Genomic DNA, 19,937 nt, shown 5'->3' on the forward strand with positions numbered 1-19,937 from the left:
GGCTTAAAAGTCCACTCGAGAGAGAAAATAAACCATGACTGTTTGTGGGTTCTAGGGCTATCCAGATTTGTGTTCACTTTTTTTTTTTTTTTTTTTTTTTTTGGGTGTGTGTATATTTAGGCATCTTTCCTAGCAAGTTCAACCCTTTGATCGGGCAGGTTTTTCATTTACAAGGCTCTTAGCAGTTCCGTGAACACTATATTTTGAAGGTGACAGTCATAGAATCACAGAGTCGGGTCTGGAAGGGCAAGGGGCCTTAGGGGCCACTGAAGCAGGCCAGCCCCTCTCCCAAGCCGCGACAACACCCCTGACAAGTGGTCCTTCAGGAATGCATCCATTTTTGGAATGAACTATGGCAGCAGCTGAAAGGCTCTCAGCAAACTCTGGCTAGCAGTTCAGGGCAGAGATGAAGAATACTGTGTCCGATGAGAAATCCGGAGGGAATTTAGGTAGACCAAATGTAATCACCCAGCCTGGCATCTGGCTAGGGCGCCAGCTTTAACAGCCCCACCATAATTCCAGCTGATGGCAGTGACACCTTCTGATGAGAGTCTTGTCGACTGCAAGCTGCTCTTTAGCAGGACGTCACTAATACGCTGTGACGGGAAAAATCGGATACAGATGTTTTCACTCAGAAGGTTTTGGAAACGCTAAAGTCCCATCTTCTCCTCAAGGAGAAGGGGCATGCACTTCCACTCAGGAATAAAGCCAAAGGGCCTTAACGCAGGGACCGGCCTGATCCGGGCCTCAGTACAACATCCTTTTCTAGGGTGCTTTCCAAGTCAGCGCTAGATTTCAGTGCCCCCCCACGCCCCCGCCCCACTCCGTGAGGTTTGGACAGCCTCAGCCTTCAACTGCCCACAGCTGGTGGAGTGGCCCTGGACACACAGGGTCAAGCAAGCCCCAGAGCAGGGCGATGGGGAGTGATGTAGCTCCAGCGCAGAGCACAAGTCTGTCTACTCCTGCGGGAAAGACAAGCGCCCCAGGTCTAGGGGATGTGGTGATGAGCAAATCTGAACAGGCGCCTGTCCTCATGGAGCTTCCAGACTTTACCAAAGCAGTCACACCCACACAGTATACAGTGTCAAATTGTAAATAGTACAAAACTGCAGTGCTCTGAAAGGAATAGACCCAAACCCATGAGAGAGTCTAGAGGAGGGGGCTGGGGTCGGCTGGGACTTCCAGGAAAGCAGCTGCTGAAATGGGAGGTAGGAGCGAAAGAAGTTTATTGAATGGTAACCCCTGTGGAAGATGGGCAGGGGAGGAGGCAAGATGGGGGGAGGGAAAGGCTTCAGACCATCCTGCAGATTTGACACCAATGAAAGCAAAGGACAGCCTCAGATCACATCGCCGATGTGACCGAGTTTTGGCCAACCCAGGGAAGAGCTCTGGGGCAAAGCCGACTCCATTCCATTAGAGGAAGCCCACACTGGGCCAAAACGGCCTGGCCCTGGGACCTCCGCTGTCAACGGAGTCAACGGCTGGGGGCTGCCCCGGAAGAGGATGCCTCAGTTCTGATGCTGAGCTGGGTACCTGCACGTGCCAATACCTGGAGCGAGCACATTCCTGGGAGCTTGCTGGCTGCACCCCCATGGTGGCCACAGGACTGAACTCATCTCAGGGCCTGGAGAGGGAGTCCCAAAGGCACTGATGAGGAATGAAGGATGCACTGGGTTTATAAGTAAAGGGGGAGGGTGGGAGCTGGGAATGAGACTCCAGGCAGGTGCAAAGGTCATTTATCTGGAGCGGCAGGCTGGTGGGCCAAAGAGAAAGCCGTGTGTCCAGAGGGAAGAAGGAGGGAAGGAGGGGAGCCGGGGAAGGGGGGAGGCAGACATCAGATCATGCTGGCCGTGTGGATTATCATAAGGATCTAGTTTTCTGTTAGCTATGTGGCTTTGAGTAACTAACTTAACTGACATTTAGTTTCCTAATATTGTTCCCAACGGGAACAATAACATATGCTTTGTAAAGTTAATGTGAGGATTAAGTGAGATTATACATATTGGGCTTTTAATCTAGTACTGGGTATGTGGGCAACACTTGATACATGCTGGGTATTACAGAAAACTTCAGCGGAAAGGGAGAAAAATGGACTTGCTTTTGTACTTTCTTTTCAAAGGTTTTAAAGTTTAATATGCTGGCATTTGAACAAACTGTAAGTGAGATTTCTCAATTTCCTCCCCACCAAAAGCAGGGTACCACCCCAATCCTCAATTAATGGAATTTCAGGCATACAAATAAGTTTAGAACCGAACACTTAACATCAGCAAGTCAGAGCTGAATTCCTAATAAATAGCCTGTAACGGGAAAAAATGTCCAGGAGAAATCTACAGATCACAGGAGCTCTTAGGTAGAATAGCACATTACAAATGAGAATGTGGCCACACAGAGCAGGACAGCTTCTACAGAACAGCAATATTGAAAATACAGATATCTTCTCCAATCTCACCTGTTTATGTGAGTCATCCTTCAGATACCTATTTTCAGATGATTCCAGACAACATCACAACGTGATGAAAAATGAAAGCTGGCTGTAGTTGCTGAAACCAAGCTGACTTGGTTGCTACAGAAAAATTTTTCCTAGATGGTCATTTTCTTTCTTTCTTTCTTTTTTTTTTTTGAAAAGTAGGTGAGCATGTGCTAACAGTCTAAGGAATATTCTCTAAATTCACATCCACATGATCTGAAATGGCTAAAAATAAGCCGAGGCCCTACACGACGGGCCTTGAGTCTGTATGAGTTTGGAATAACCCTCCCCATGGGGCAAGAGGAGGACAGCGTCTTGTAAGGAGATGTATTCACGATGGACTAGCTTCGTGAAGGGGCAGTTAGCAAAAGCACCCGTCACTTCACGACTGTGATGCCCCCACCATGCTTGTCACTGTGTCAAAATCCCGTCTCCCCTTAAAAAGATAAATCCTACAGCTGCTGCGTCATGAACTCACGCACGAGTCCTTTTGACTTTTCGGCATCGAGCAAACACGCAAAGCTATTATTTTCCGCTGTTTATCCCCTGGTATATTCCGTCTGAGATGATTCTGACTGCCTCCGACACTTAGAGGAGTGAATGGAGCGGAAAATATCCGGCCTCCACTCGTGGAAACCTTGAGATGAGATACTGATAATATCACGCAAAGGCACCGCAAATGTGCGCGTTCTCTGGTGTTTTCCCTTTTCGAGCTGTGATCAAGCAAACGTGAGGTTTCCACAGCCACCCAAACAAAAACATCTTTGAGAATTTGAAAGTCTTCCACAAATCAACTTAGATTATCATTCCCACCCCCACCTAAGCTCCTGAACTTCTCTTGCATATTTCTTTCCTGTGCCAAAGCTTATCAACTCTTAGGTCATCTTGATTTGTCAGTAACTGCTTGGATCATAGGGTTGAACCGAAACAGATTGGACAGCAATTTCTTCATTCAGACAAAAAAAAAAAAAAGTCTGACGAGAAAGTTCCTTGTGTCTCCCAGTGGAATAGAGTGGCCCACCTTTGCTCATACGTTGTATGTTAGTATTGACTAACTTCTCAAAACAAATGTCTTTTTTTTTTTCAGAAGGGTTGCTACCCGATGGAATTGCTCTGTGCTCTGAACCTTTCATTACAGTGAGTCATACGGCAAGTAATTTTTAAAAACCCTCCCAAGTTTTCTGTTTTGCTATAGATTTGCCAAGAATTCTTTCAGTAAAATAGGAGTTAACAGAGGAAAAAAAAAAGGCCGCTTAGTTCTGTGCAGAATAATTAAATTTGTTTAAAAATATACGGTTCTGTGCAAATGTAAGATTCTGTGCAAGACTTGTACTCAGCGTAGACTGGGTCACACAAGGGTTCGTGGTTATTGGTGGCTCACTGGTTCACGCAGCCACATGTGGCAAGCTGAGTCTTGGGAGGTCAGGAGGGAGACTGGCTAGTGTTAGCCACATCCGGGAACCCACGCCATGACTTCCCGGTCCTGCACAGAAACAGGTTTCCACCACGGGAATGGCAAGGGCTCTTCCAAAGGCAAAAGAAAGACAGGCACTGATGTGGACTTTGATTTTGCTTTCTGTAATTAAAAACCCAATCACCAGGCACGTGGAAGTCAGAGTTTTGACCTTCTGCCAGGTAGGAAAGGAGGGCTTTGAAAGCCGTGATGGGTTTCTTTCTAAGCAAGCCTTATGAAAATGGCTTTTCAAATCAAGTCAGTGCAATTCAAGATTGGGAAGCGAGAAAATCACAACGGTATGACTTCTGCAGACGTTACGGTAGCTCCTGCCAGGGTGGTTAATGTTGAACGTGTTCTGGGAGGCACGAGGCTAGGGACAGCGCCACTGGCTATCACCTCACACGAATGGGCAGCCGGCCGGCCGGCCGGCCGGCCGGCCGGCCGGATGACAGACAGCAGCGGTGAGAGAAGCTCTGTGCTCACAACCATCTTGTTCCAGGGACGCAGTGTGCAACAGACCCTTTCGTGGTAGGCCATGGCCCGCTCCTGCACTCCCTTGCACCGGCCCCAGCTTCTGAGCTCCCCAAGGTCACAGCAGATGTTAAAAACTAAAGTTGAAACCTTTAAGCTGTAATGAAGGAGTTCACAGGGTTCATAATCCCAGTACCCCACCCTGATTCTCCAGCGATCCCGCTGAAATCTTTCAAACAGTCCTCAGCACTAACACGGTGCAGGCAACGCGTGTTGAACACGCCGATCTGCCCATGATTACCCTCGGCTGCTGTAAAACAATCTCACTCCTCGAGTGAATGCAGGCTGCAGCAACAATGGTGTTATTGACTTGTTGCTCCGGCTCTATTTAGTTATTACCCTCGGGGCCACAATCAATAGACTTTGCACCAAGTCAGCCTAATAAATCCCAGGCTCTCACTGGAGGTTTGCCAGGAACGGCAAGAAAATCTATGGCAGGGAAACTCTTAGAGCGCAAAGAGAGAAAGCTGCACTGACAGCTGTATAAATTAATTAACAAGGAACTGTTTATTCTTCTAAAAGATCGGATCGCACATTTATCATCATTGAAGAATTCACAGATAGACTATCGCAAAATTATCTGGCGATCTAAAACACTCCTGCAAATTTGGATGCGCACACAAAAGAGAGACCCGTGTTCTTCGGCAGCTCGTTTCTGTCTTTATTATATTTTCATTTCCTTGACTTACACATTTGCCTAGTTTGCACTAGTTCTGATCAGCCTACCATTTCCAGCTCACTTGGAGAAATGCAGCCTGTCTTCATAATTCTTTAAGCTTATGGCGGAAACAGTCAACACAATGACAATAAAATGTTGATCATTAACGTTGCTGTGCTCCGGGGTTGGTTGTTGTTTTTTTCACCTGCTGTTGGGAATTTGAATCTTGCTTGTAATGCAACAGTGGAGGGAAAAATGCTTTAGGTGATACAAACACTAAAAGGTCATGGAAGTAAATGCCAGGTTATTTCAGACTGTTGTGAAAGAATTCTAGAGTATTCTAGATACCTAATAAGCAACTGGCGTAAAGATTCCGTGGCAAGGATTCTATTGCTTTAAGACACCTTGAGCTGAGCTTGGGTACGAGACAACCTTCTTCCATAGACTGAAAACGAATGCACAAGATCGATGCGGCTGTTGGAGCGTATTTGCTACTGCGGTGGTACCTTCTAGAATCCTTACAGAAAACTTTCCTTTTTTCCCAATTCTGTCTACACTACTATAGAACCTGTAGCTTGATGGGAAAAAAAAAAGTTTTTTTAAATGGTATACGATTTCAGTTTTTAAATTCAAGGGTGGGAGTGTTAGAAATGGTCTTTAAACAGAATCACAACATCCAACCTCAAATATCACTCAGCAGATTGGCCAACGCTTGGTGAAAGTCTATTAGCTACAAGGCACTGAAATAGCCATTGACTGGCTGTGACACAGACATCATTGTTCCCAGGCGTGGAAAGCTTATTTCATTGCTTCGGTCTAGCCTGGGATATGTCAGCCCTACTGCATGTTAACACACTCCTGTGAACACAAAAGGGCACAGCAACCCCCTCAAACACGTACCCTTTAACTCCACAGGCCCTCAGGAGGTGGGGCGGGGGAGGGCACCTACATGCGCACACATGAAACCCGTTTTATTGTGGGACTGCTAATTGTGTTGTCCCAATAATTTATTGCCTCTTATAAATGGTTTCCAGGTAATAAGAGTTAATTGACTCAAGAGACTTTCATCCATTGCAATTATCTCCTAATATTGTACATTGGGCTCATGCACTTTCTATTCATCAGGTCAAATGTATCACCCGAATAGATGCATTAAAAAAATGGAACTTGAAGTCATCATCCCAAACTTATTTCTAAATATGCTCACAAAAGGTTGTTCATCCTCTGATGATTTACTACCCTAAGCACAATCTGGCCTTGAGCTTGGAGACTGGTCAGAGCCACCAGAGTTCACCCACTTGACTCCCGTCTCATTTTCTATGAGAAGACCACGGTTCAGAAGCGTAAGCGGTGGTCCTGGGGAGCCCCTGGACCGTCAGTGGCAGAGGTGGGCCTGGGTCATAGATTCTCGCCATCTTTTTCTTGCGTTCTCAAGTTTCAACTGAGACAGAACACAGTTATGAGAAGAACCTTTGACCAAACAGAGATACAGGGGAGCTTTTTCTAGCATTCATGCCTTTGCCTCAGCCCATTTCTGCTTCCCTCTCTCCAGCAAAATAGCTTCTGAGCTATATTCTCCTGTGCCCTCATCTCTAGACCTGAACATTCAGCCTCTTTTTGTGACACCTTCTCTAATATCCAACACATTAAAATGTTTCAGTTCCAGCTTCCACGGCCTTAGAGCCCAATGGCATGTGCATTATGTACCTATATCTGTTGCTACTCATTGCCTTGCCTCAGCCAAGTCACTCATTGTCTCTGAGACTAAGATATCTTCTCTCCCAAATGAGAGAGTTGGAGAGAAGATTTCTAAGATTTCCTATCAGCTCTAAGACCTCGGATTTACGCCAAAGGCCACTCATGGGTTTTCATGCCTCATCATGTTTGCATGGTTCTTCTTACTGCTCCCCGTGTCTTCACGTTCACTAGCTCTCTGCTGCCTGCCCCAGGTAAGATGTTCCATCCTGGCAAAGACACTATGCCTTAACCCATGGGCAGAACAGCACTGAAAAGAATTTTGAGCCCGGGGAAAAAATCTCAATTCAAGCTCTGAGGATCCCTCTTGGTCCTCTCTACCAGCATGCAGGCCGTGCATTCACTCTTATGGCTACAGAGTTGTCGTTGGTTTTTTTTCCCCCAATAACCGTGTCTTGCCAGGCACCAGGGGCACTTCTTGCCACACTGAGATGGGCTGAGGCCTGGGCACCTTCCAAGCATACCCTCAGCCAGGTTGAGGTGTGTCTAAGCATCACTTTTTTAAAATATTTATTTTGAAAGAGAGAGAGAGAGAGAGAGAGAGAGAGAGAAAGAGAGAGAGAGAGAGAGAGAAAGAGAGAGAGAGAGAGAGAGAGAGAGGGAGAAGGAGAATCCCAAGCAGGCTCCATGCTTGGCACAGAGCCCAATGCAGGGCTCGATCTAACAACCAAGAGATTATGACCTGAGCCGATATCAAGAGTTGGACACTTAACCAACTGGGCTACCCAGGCACCGCAGCATTTTTTTCTTCCATTGGTTAATGCTGTGGGTGGAGGGATGGGGCTAGCATAGGATAGTTTGTGGGGTGGGCTTGTGCCTCTGGAATTTGTTACTGTAGGGGACTCTAGGGTTCTGGCCTCTATGATCTGAAGTAGCAAACATATAGTTCACTTTTAGCTTGATCCAGGGTGGAAAAGGGAGAAGAATGTGATGGGAGCGAGTACCCATCCTTTGTGTGGCAACTGGATACCAGGTGCCATGGACTTTTCCATACAGGGGAATGCTTTTCTTTAACGCATTCAGTAACACGGGAAAGTTGGTATCATTATCCCATTAAAAAAAATTTTTTTTTAACGTTTATTTATTTTTGAGACAGAGAGAGACAGAGCATGAACGGGGGAGGGTCAGAGAGAGGGAGACACAGAATCGGAAACAGGCTCCAGGCTCTGAGCTGTCAGCACAGAGCCCGATGCGGGGCTCGAACTCATGGAACGTGAGATCATGACCTGAGCCAAAGTCAGCCGCTTAACCGACTGAGCCACCCAGGCGCCCCTCATCATCCCATTTTAGAGATGAGAAAACTAAGGCTTGGAGAGGTTATGTGACTCATCTAAGGTCACATGGGTGGCCAAGGATCAGCTCCTTGTCTTTTGACAGAAAGGTCAGTCCTTTTTCTATTATGCCTTCCTTCTGCCCCAAAGGCCTGGAGATGGCAGGGAGGTAAGCGACAAGTATAAGTTATGGTGATTAAATCACTACCTAATTGGTTATTTTTACATCCAATTAATAGGCTTACTTTATGAGCTACAGAGTTGCACTCTATGGCTTACAGCCTAGAACTTCTGACAGATAAAGTGGCTCTCCTGCTGTGAAAGTTGACTCTGCCCATCCTGCTCTGATTGGTCAAGGGGCTTTCAAGGTGGACTGGGTTGAGGCGTGTCTTAGTGGATGACCACATCATTCCACAGTTCTTCTTCCTTTAAACACAGTTGTATAATTGGATACCCATATGCAAAACAAACAAACAAAAAAGAGAGAACTGGATCCTTATCTCACACCATATATAAACATTAATTCAAAGATGGATCAAAGACCTAGATGCAAGAGCCAAAACCATAAAGCTCTTGGAAGAAAACACAGGGGTAAATCTTTGTGACCTTGGATTTAGCAATAGATTCCTGGATATGATATCAAAAGCAAAAGAAAAAAAAAAAGACTATACTGCATCAAAATGAAAAACTTTTGTGCTTCAAAGGACACCATAAAAAGATAACTCGCAGAACGGGAGAGAGTATTTGTAAATCATATAGCTGGTAAGCAACTTGTATCTAGACCTCACAACTCACCAATAAAAAGACAATTAACACAGCCACAAAATGAGAAAAGGATCTGGGTAGACATTTCTGTACAGAAAATATGCAAATAGCCAATAAGCGCATGACAAGACCATTAGTCATGAGGGGAATGCAAATCCAAACCACAACGAGGTACTACCTCAGACTCATGAGTACGGCTATAATCGAAAAGATAACACCAAGTATTGGTGAGGATATGGAGAGATCACACCTTCACACACCGTTGTGGGAATACAAAATGTCACGGCTGCTTTGGAAAACAGCTTGGCAGGTCCTCAAAAAGTTAAAACAGGAATTACCCTTTGACTCAGCATTCTGCTGCGAGGTTTATGCCCAAGAGAAATGAAAACATATGTCCGCACAAAAACTTGTACATGAATGTTCGCAGCAGCATTAGTCACAATAGCCCAAATGCAGAAAAATCCCGAATGCCCGTCGACTGATGACCCAAATGCTATCAAGGATAAACAGAATGTGACATGTGATGCGGTCGTAAAAAAGAATGACGTACTGACACCCGGTACAGCATGGGTGAACCTTCAAAACACACCGAATGAACGAAGCCAGTCACAAAATATCATATATTATGTGACTCCATTTCTATGAAATGTCCAGAATGGTCCATAGAGAAAGTAGGTTAGTGGTTGCTTCGGGCTGGGGAATGGTGAGATTAGGGAGTGATGGCTAAAAGTTACGGGGCTTCTTTACGAGGTGATAAAATTGTGGGGATGGTTGCACATATCTGTAATGCACAAAAAACCATTGAATTATGCACTTTAAATGGGCGAATGGTAGCATATGTGAATCATAGCTGAAAAAAAAAACCCTTGAAACAACCCAAAACATGACTGTGCCTTAAATACTGCAACTGGGGGGCAGCTCCTTTGCCGTGTAGCAGCCAAATCCTACCCTCCATCCCTTTCCCTGCTCTAAGGGGCTGTCCCAATGGAGTAGGTATGCCACTCATTTCAGGGGTGTCTTCCCCATGTATCCTTTGAGGATGGAGACAAGGAGCTACGTGCTACTTGTTCGGCCCTATGCTGAGTGCTGTGCAGAGATGACCTCATTTAAATCTTACAACTGCTCTCCAAATACGTATAGTTCCCATCTCCATTTAGACATGGGGAAATCGAAGGAGTTTAGGTAACCTGTTCAAGGTCACATAGCTAGGAAGTGGCAGCTCCTGGGTTTGAACCTGAGCGTGTGTGACTTCAGAATTGGGCACACGGGGGCCTTGGTTACCTATGCAAATGTGACATTGCCTGGCAAGGGGGCAGCGTGCGTTCACGGAAGCCTCCCCTTCCCCTTGGGGCTTGGGGAACCCCGAAGACCTCTCCATTCTAACCGACCCAAAGTGTTCCCTGGCAGAGCCAGAAACTTCTTTAGAGAGAGGCTAGAAACGTCTTTAGAGAGACGCCCCATCCATCCCGTTTATTGCTAAAACAAGTTATTTAAAAATGGAGGGGGGTTCGCTTTCCCCAGCAGTTGCAGCTGACAGTTTGAACCCATCTTTACACGTATTTGTTTCTGAAAACCAGTTTGTTTGTGGTTAGGAAAAACATACTCATTGAATTTTAAGGAGTTATTTCTCTAAACATGTGGCAGAAGTAGGATGTTACGAGATTTCACGATGGAATTAATTTTCTTTTCCAGAAACATTTGGAGTTAATTACTCCTGTTCATGAGGCCGCGTCTTTTAGCCAAATTTTTGTTTTCGTGTCAAACCAGAAGACTCGCTATACAATATACAAGTTAACACTTGGATGCAGGGTGCCCATCTCTGCCGTGAACTCGCAGTGTGATCGTAGGCCAGTCACTTGCCTCTCCGGGCACCAGCGTGCTGCCGGAGTCCAATAACTGTGGAATATACTCGTCAACCACGTAATATGAGTGGTTTGATCAGATCAGAGGTTGCCAACTGGCAGCCCGTGGCCAGATCCCACCCGCCAGATGTGCTGGTTTGGCCGGCTCAGTTTTTAATTACAAAAAAAAAAAAAGCGTTTTTTTTTTTTTTTTTTTTTTCTTGCCAACATTTACAAACGGGGAGGTTTGTAATCTAAAATTCAGGCATTCTGGAAAACCCAGAAGGTCTGGCCTCAGTAGGCCCACATCACATTTCCCCCCTCCGGCAGTGGAATGGATTCGAAGGCGAAGGTGGATTCGAAGGTCCCATTTCAGCGAGGCACCTACTCTCCCGTTTTCCTCCTCACCTCTGTCCCACCTGTGCTACCTGCCTGGTTCCTAGGGGCGTCTGGGTATGCCCCGCTCTGAACTGAATCTTTTCTCAGGTTCCTGCCTGCTTTTCCAGGCTATGCTCTACGCTCTGTAGTGTTCCAACAGGAAGGTAAAAAGGAGATGAGACACCAGGACCTTGCTATCTACCTCTCCAAATACTACGCAGAACAATGGGATGCACGGATGGGCGCCCATGGCACAAGGCGAGAAAAGCCCCAGTGAGCACCACTTTGGGCCTCACCTTGACACCACACCTACAGCAGAACCTTCGGAGACACCTGGAGGCCTTTAGCTCTGACCACAGGACCTCCAGCTCATGGATGGGTGTGCCTCCAGGTGTAAACGAGGAGGCTGCTGTTGGCTTCTCGCTAATGACGGGAAGACGGGGAAATTCCATGGTTTCAGCTCACGTTCCAAATGGACTTGGATTGCAAGTCAACTCATTTCCTTCCTTAGAGAACTGAAGACAGATCCTGCGAGCGAAACGACAAACCCTCGCCCGACACCATCAGAAGAAGCACACGTCTTTCCATGCGCATGAAGTCTTTGCTTCTTCGTTGCGGTGACTTCATAATGAGGCCCCTGAGATGGTCGCACCCTGCACGGGGCACAGGCAAGGCCCTGTGTTCTGTATTCTAAAGTCAGCAGGGCTGCGGGGGTGATCTGGGTTTTCATCTGGCTTGTGGATATAATTAATTGCCAGTTTCAGCTCTCCCGACTTCACACAGAAATTATTTGGAGTGTGCATGTTATTTCTTTTTTCTAGCCCTCCCAGCTTTTCTTCTAAGAAATGAGTAATTGTCAGTCCTACAAGGCCAGAATTACTTCCTAATGTGATTTTTAAAAACTTCTTATTTTGAAATAATTCCAAACTTAACAGGAAAGTTGCAAGAATAATCAAATGAGCTCCTATACGCTTCACTGAGATTTCCTGATTGTTATTATGTGGCCCCATAAGCTTTACCATTTTCTCTCTCTCTGCACATATGCATATTTCATTGGGGACCACTGGAGAGTCAGCTGCGGACGTCATGCCCCTTTACATTACCAGAACGCATTTACCAAAATCAGGAAATTTAACAATGATATAATGCTAACATCGAATCGACAGCCTGCATTCTAATTCTGCCACCTGTCCCAATAATGTCCTTTATGGCTCCCCTGCCACCCTTGTCCCTGCACCAGGACTCAGTCTAGGGTGGTGCACTGCATTTAGATGTCTAGTTTTCACGTCCCTTTGATCTCCTTGAATCTGAAATCCTAAATGTGGTTTTAAAGATGTTTTCTCTATGGCACCAGAGAATCAGAACACATAGAGGTGGGCGGTGGAAACATGCAAGAAAAGAAAAAAAAACTCCCCAAATGTAACGGCAAACCGGTCAGCGGGGGAAGACTGAACGTTCTCTTAGGCTTTAGCAGTTGCCCAGGAATTGTGTTACATGCTTAAAGTCGACAGGGCACTTGCCAAGTTAAGAGTCTTCCATTTTGGTCGTATGCTTTCTTCCAGAGACAACTGCCACGTCCCGCACTAATCGCCCTGAAGTCTCTCCCGATAAAGCACTCTGTGGAGCCTAATTACATTTCCAGGGTGACGGAGCAGCTACCCCCCCAGCCCTGTGTCTCACAAAGCATCTAAATCATGCCATTATACCACAACAATGGATTCTCACACTCGTCATGCAATTTGTTTTAATTATGTAAATCACTTCATCCTCTTTTCAAATATCTGCGGGGAGCTGTAAGCCACCACAGGTCAAAATAGGATGTGGAACATGAGGGCTAGGGACAGAGAAAAGCCGAGGGACTCCTGGCATGGTCCTGGTGGTCACCCATCATACGATGCTGGGGCACCGAAATCCCAGAAAAGGTATCGAGATGTGAGGGGGAAGCGATGCGGAGTCCCCCTTCGGGGACAACGGTACCTCACAGCACGTGGTGATGCATTTTATCTGCGATCTGGGGGACAGCAGGACCCCAACAGATGCCATGTCTTCATTCCACCACACACTCTGCAGCTGCCCCATCCACTGCTGCTGAGCCCGATCTAGTGACAAGAGAACCGGGCGTCACCCAAACGCTGGAAAAGTCACCCTCTCCGAGGTGCCTAGTGATAAGACTGGTCCCTGGGTGCCCAGGACATCCTGGGTTTTACACCATCTAACCATGTCTTGTATGGACGTACTGTTTAAAATAAGTAGGTTAAATGTCCCCCTGATTTTCAAACAATTTTTTAAATTCCTATGTTTTCATTGTAACTAAGAAAAGCGGGAGAGTACGGAGCAACAGGAAGAGAGGAAGGAAGGGAGGGAGGAAGGAAGGCAGGCAGGCTGGCTGGCTCCCTCAGTTGAATACCTTGAAACAAACGCATTTAACCTTAAACGGTATTTGCTCCCATTGTTCCAGCACATTCTACACTGTTGTTATTAGTTTATGCCTCCTTGCTCTCAGGACTAGGACAAATATATTTTGTATAACACACTAGAATGGTTTCTCCACTGTGCTTTGAATCTGACAGCTTGCACTGCACATTCAGCACTGAATAGGCACTTACTTCCTTTTAGGCACTGAGTCTGCAGGCAGGGTTTGTTGTCCCCACATAACGGCAGGATAGCCAAATGGTTAAGAGTATGGGTTCTGTGGTCAGCCCATCCGGATTCAGATCCCCAAATACCCTCTTACTACTTGTATGACTTTGGGCCTTGGGTTTACCATCTGTAACAGGACAGGAGTACTTCCCCCAAAGGGTGTGAGAATTAAAATAACACATATAAAAAAGCTGAGCACAGTACCTGGCGTATTGTAACATTCAGTGAATACTAGCTACTACTACTATGATTATTATGACAACACGGTTTGGAAAGTCAATTTTGAGCCACAGATTAAGAAGCTGATAGATTTCCCTTTTAAAGGATAAAACTTCATACTGGAAAATAGTAGCTTTCAAGCTCTGTTTTGAAGGCTATGTAATACATATGGAGCAAGATTTAAAGAACTAATAACACCTGAATGCGATATTGTTGTTTCTTTTTCACTAAACCACAAGTGGTGGGAATCTTGTCCTGTTTCCTTTTTCTCTTCATGGCTTCAAGAAAAGACAATCCTTGGTTCCATCTCGTTTAATTTAACTGCCACTAATCCAGTCTCATCGCATCTTTTTTTTTTTTTTAAATGTTTATTTATATTTGAGGGAGACAGAGACAGAGTGCAAACGGGGGAGGGGCAGAGGGACAGAGAAATGCAGACTCGGAAGGAGGCTCCAGGCTCTGAGCTGTCAGCACAGAGCCCGACGTGGGGCTCGAACTCAGGAACCTTGGGATCGTGACCTGAGCTGGAGTTGGATGCTTAACCGACTGAGCCACCCAGGTGCCCCCCAGTCTCACAGCATCTTAAAACACTTACACCTACTTAGAATATCTATGTTATCTTAAGTTTCTTTTTCCCAAAGGAAAAGGTTAATGAAGAGGCATACAGGACATATTTTCCAGGACCCTTTATTGAAAGCCATCACTCTCCTTCCTCGTTAGAACAGGGATCAAGTGAGAGGTTTGAGCACTTTTTGCTAATCTGAAGTTGGCATTTTTCTCCCCTCTTTGAAGGACGCCAACACTTTCTTCTTTCCAAAGGGAACCTGGGTGCTGGTTTTCCTGCTGCTATTATTTGAATGCAACGGTTTCCTCTTTGGGTGAGGCTGCCTGGAACAACCAACAGGTAAGAATCAGATACCAATCGCTTACAGAGACAACCTCTTTCTAACCACCAGGTCTAAACGTGTATTTGAACCTAAGTTTATGAACCAGCTTTTAGTGGAATTTAGTGAGGTTGATAGAGATGTCAAGTAATTCTGTAATAATAATGTTGATCTTCGAGAGCACTAGTTTTTCATTATTTATGTAGAGTGCACACACTTGATGCATGGCCTACAGTCATCTGTTAACTTCAATTTTTGTTGCTTTCTACAAAACAACTTTATTGCCTACGGTTTCCTTTCATGCTTAACCTGCGCGGTCGTGTGCCAGCTTTCTGTAACGTGTTCTACGACATCTGTGTGGTCTGACCCTGGCTCCCAGTTCTGCCCGCACACCTCCTACTCGCTTCCTTCTCTTGCCTCTCCAGACACACTGGCCTAACGCTCCTCGATCTCTGCATACCACCTCCCACCACAGGGCTCTTGCATAAGCTGTTTTGTATGACAGGAGCATCTAGGTTAACGCCTTTACATCTCAGCTCAAGCACTGCTTCCTCAGGAAACCTGCGGGGGACTCCCTGTTCAGGTGAAGTCTCTAGAAGAGAGGTTCTCCAGATGTGGTCTCTGGACCAGTGTCATCAGTTCCAGCTGGGGTCTTGTGAGACATCCAAATTCTCGAGGCACCTGGTGGGGGGGGCGGGGCTCAGTCCGTTAAGTGCCGGTTTTGGCTCAGGTTATTACCTCGTGGTTCGTGAGTTCGAGCCCCATATTGGGCTCTGTGCTGGCGGTGTGGAGCCCGCTAGGGATCCGCTCTCCGCCCCTCCCGCTCGCTCTCTGTCTCTGTCTCTATCTCTCTCGAAAATAAACATGAAAAAAAAAAGCACATTCTCAGGCTCACCTCAGACCTACTGAATCAGAAACTCTGGGGTTACGGAGCCACACAGCCATCTGTGGTTTTACAAGTCCTTCAGGCGATACTGCGTGGGAGCCATGGCAAATCCATTCTCACACGCGTGTGATTATTCAGTTAACGTCTGTTCCCCCACCGCGCAGAGGGCACGGACTGTGTCTTTTTTGCTCCCCACTGTTTCCCCAGCACCAGGCCGTGCTCTGTGCATAGCAGGTGCTCAGTAAGTATTTTTCTACCAAGAAAGCATAAGCAGATGTAACCTCTGAAAGGACAAATATTGTAGTGGGCGATACGTGTTGAAGACACAAACAGGTAATTTTAGAAAGAAGAAACAGAAGGGCAAGTATTTTCACATGTTCAGTGTCATCCAGGAAGCGAAGAGACTGGTCAAGCAATGTGATGCCGTTTCCCCCACCCCCGCCTACCAAGTTAGGGAAGGTGAAAGGGAGTTAGAATACCAGCCAGGACATGGGAATAAGTGTTGTGGCACGAATGTACATCTGTGCAGCTTTTCTGCCTTTGACTGCAGTTTGGCATCATTCTGAAAGTTGAAAATGGCCCAGAAACACTGGGTCAATAACTCTATGTAAGCAGAACCTAGGTACACAGGTATACAGGTGGATGAGAATATACACTGTAACACTGTCAGGATAATTTTGGAATAATGCAAATGTTCCTCAAGTAGGCATTTGTATATGCAAATTGTGGTGCATTCAAAACTCCAAATGCTATGCAACTGATACAAATGATGATGTTGAGGGGCGTCCGGGTGGTTCAGTCAGTTAAGCATCTGACTTCGGCTCAGGTCATGATCTCACGGTTCGTGAGTTCGAGCCCCGCGTCGGGCTCTGTGCTGACGGCTCGGAGCCTGGAGCCTGCTTCGGATTCTGTGTCTCCCTCTCTCTCTGCCCCACCCCTGCATGTACTCTGTCTCTCTCTGTCTCTCAAAAATGAATAAACGTTAAAAAATATTAAAAAAAACGATAATGTTGAGATGAACTAATTGATGTGGGGCAATGATGACCACGATATTTAGTAAAAAGGAAAAAACTCATTTAATTAAAAATGTGTATCTATGTAAGTATCCTGAGGAAAATGTCTAGGCATACATCCAGCAGAAAGTTTTTAATAGTGTGATTATAAGTGATCTTTATTTTCTTCACACAGTGTCCTATAGTTTTCAAATGTTTTAAATACATTACTGCATATGATAAAAAAACTTAAAAGAGAACATTTTATTTTATTTTTTAAATTGTTTTACTACTTAATTTATTTTTTTGTTTTATGATGATGATTATTTTTCAGAGAGCATGAGCGGTAGAGGGAGAGAGAATCCTTAAAAAAAATTTTTTTTTAACGTTTTTATTTATTTTTGAGACAGAGAGAGACAGAGTGTGAGCAGGGGAGGGGCAGAGAGAGAGGGAGACACAGAATCCGAAGCAGGCTCCAGGCTCTGAGCCATCAGCCCAGAGCCCGACGCGGGGCTCAAACTCATGGACCGCGAGATCGTGACCTGAGCTGAAGTCGGACGCTTAACCGACTGAGCCACCCAGGCGCCCCGAGGGAGAGAGAATCTTAAGCAGGCTCCACGCCCAGCACAGAGCCTGACGTGGGGCTCGATCTCAACACCCTGAGATCGTGACCGGAGCTGAAATCAAGAGCCGGACGCTTCACTGATTGAACCACCGAGGTGCCCCAAAATAGAACAGAATAAACACCGACTTCAGCGTAAGCAAGATAGAACCAGGAAGGTAAAGCAAGATAGAACGAGGTTGTTTTTTTTTTAAGACAACCAGCTAAAGGTAATTCTCAAACTATGACTCTTCTGCCTCATTCACTGTTCTGGATTAACCACGCCACAAGACCTCTCTGTTCCTACAGACAATCACGAGTTGCCTACAGCTGGCTACAACGATGGCCACATCAAATACTAGAGGCACTGATTGGGATTAAATAGCTGGTGACCAACAAGCACGCATGCACGCTGAGTCCAAGAATTTCTAGCACGGAAGAGGAACAATCCCTAACCTTAACTAAGAATTCCGGAGGGTGCCGTATCCACGAGGGGTGAGCACTGGTCCCCTCGCGCCGCACATTGGCATCAGCCTGCAGGGAATGTCTGAATGTCCAGCAGTGGTGGAGACAATGTTGTTGTCGCCTTTTGCGACCCTTCCTTCCGTCTTTCCCTTTTTCTCTCCCTCAAGTCGTACACATTCTTGGCATGCTGGTTCTCAGAACGGGTGCTATGGCATGAATCGAATGAATTAACAGCGAGATGGTTGTAAGAGCCACTGCACGAAGGTGTCTGCTTGGCACCCAGTTCATTACGTGTTCTTGGTATCATGTGACAGTAGGTGGCCAAAAAGTGAGGCTGGTGGTCAAAGGCAGAAACTCAATCCTCTTGTAGCATATTTTCATAAAACCACACGTGAGAGCTGTATTGAGATGTTTGGGCATAAAATAGATTCTAAACAAAGAGAACTTGATACAATGCTCCAAAGTCCCACAATCAGTGAAGCAGTGTCCTAACTGCCATCCAGAACATTAAATTCACTTCTCCAAAGCTACAGGGACAAGCTTGCAGGAAAAGTGGCAAGAAGTCAAGAGAACCCATCACCTCACTGCAGGTGGAGCGTGTAAAATTGTGCTTGGACATGAGACTTGTAGCAAAGGCCACTGGTACAAAGTCAACCAGGAGGCCACCTGCTCAGCCATTCATTCTCTACTAACCAAAGGGGCACCGCTAATGGGTTTCTGAGCCCTGTCCCTATGCCAAGTGGCAGGCAGTGTCTGGGTACAGAGTTTTCAGTGCCCGAGGGCAGGGGCATTGGCTAATGAAAAACGTCCTCTGGATGGGGCCCTCAATTCTTTTTTTTAAAACTAGCCTTCCCCTGGATCTTTTGGTTGTGATGAGCTGGACCAGTGATATTTAAATGTCTTGATCCATTACCTGTGTGTGAGGAGTGGTCCTGAAATTTCAAGGGCAGTGCTGTCCAGGCCTGGCATTTCCATCAATTCTGGGGGCGGCCAGCAGTGAAAAGAAGCCCCATTTTCAACTACAAACGTTCATTTTCAGCCAGTGATGGCCTCATACTCATCAACTCTTTTCCAAGTAGATATTAATGAGAAATTCGTATACTGAGAGCTAATGATTGCATATCCTTTGCATAATTACAATGACCTGAAGCGCTTTCAAAATGCCAAATTAGCTGACTACAATCAGTCCTGTTCAAGTTATAAATCCTAATTCAAATCTCCTGCCCCAATACACTTGCAAAACCTAACTATATTTAAAGATGGATTTAGAGAGCTCAAAAAGCACTCAGTGCCTAATACAGGGCCAAAGTCACTTCGAATTCACTTTTAGAAGCCTTCACTATGGCTCCCATTCCAATTTATGGGAACCTCTCTTTGTTTGTCTTCCTGTTTCTGGATCGTTACCTCCTTTCCATTTCAGAAAATTAAAAAAAAGAAAAGCTCTCCGTCTAGTTTTGTCTAACTTCACCCCTGATTTCACTTTCTTGTTCTTTTTTTTTTTTCTCCACTTTCTTATTCTTTTTTTTTTTTTGCCTCTACCATTTATACCTTGCAGCCATGGAGGTGCGTGGAGAACAATGGCTGCAGCATGACCGGCTCTAGCATGGTGTGTGAGCGAAGCCGCAGACAATGTACCTGCAACCCTTAAACAGACAAATGACACCTACGGCATTCATCACACCCATGGCTGGCCACCGCCTAGCTAAAATCACATAGCCACCCAACACCAAAACTTTCTGATCCGTGTTATTTACCAGAAACTTTAGATAACATCTAGCAAGTTAAACTATAATGTACCTCGTGCAACAACCATCAAAGAAGAGCCATTTAACTTTTGCGGGGAGGACAACAGGAGAAAACCTAATACTGTATAGGGCCTCAGTAAATCAATACATTATAAAAAAATTCTTTATTGAGATCACAGAGTAGATACCCAGAAAATGAAGTAAGATAGTTTCTTATTGCACGAATGAAATTGTTACATGTATATATACACACATATAAAGAGATATATACATATATCCATCTAACAGATTTAATTCATATAAATGGAGAGAGAGAGAGAGAGAGAGAGAGAAGGAGGAGGGGGGGAGGGAATGGGGGAAGGCACGGAGAGGCCATCAATGGT

The 19,937-nt window shown here is 45.7% G+C and overlaps 1 protein-coding gene across 5 annotated transcripts in view; it reads right to left on the reverse strand.

Annotated features, from left to right (window-relative positions):
• VTI1A (vesicle transport through interaction with t-SNAREs 1A) overlaps positions 1-19,937 on the reverse strand; it is a 348,726-nt gene that overhangs the window by 33,400 nt on the left and 295,389 nt on the right. Inside the window, exon 9 of one of the 5 annotated variants that reach the window (XM_030334884.1) lies at positions 14,602-14,869. The exons of the other annotated variants lie outside the window; for them this stretch is intronic. Coding sequence (XP_030190744.1) covers positions 14,737-14,869 — 133 coding nt within the window. The 3' untranslated portion in view covers positions 14,602-14,736. Of the gene's footprint in view, positions 1-14,601; positions 14,870-19,937 lie in introns of those variants that run through there. 5 annotated transcript variants of the gene reach the window in all.

Source organism: Lynx canadensis, chromosome D2 (genome assembly GCF_007474595.2).
Source record: "Lynx canadensis isolate LIC74 chromosome D2, mLynCan4.pri.v2, whole genome shotgun sequence".
Taxonomy (NCBI): domain Eukaryota; kingdom Metazoa; phylum Chordata; class Mammalia; order Carnivora; family Felidae; genus Lynx; species Lynx canadensis.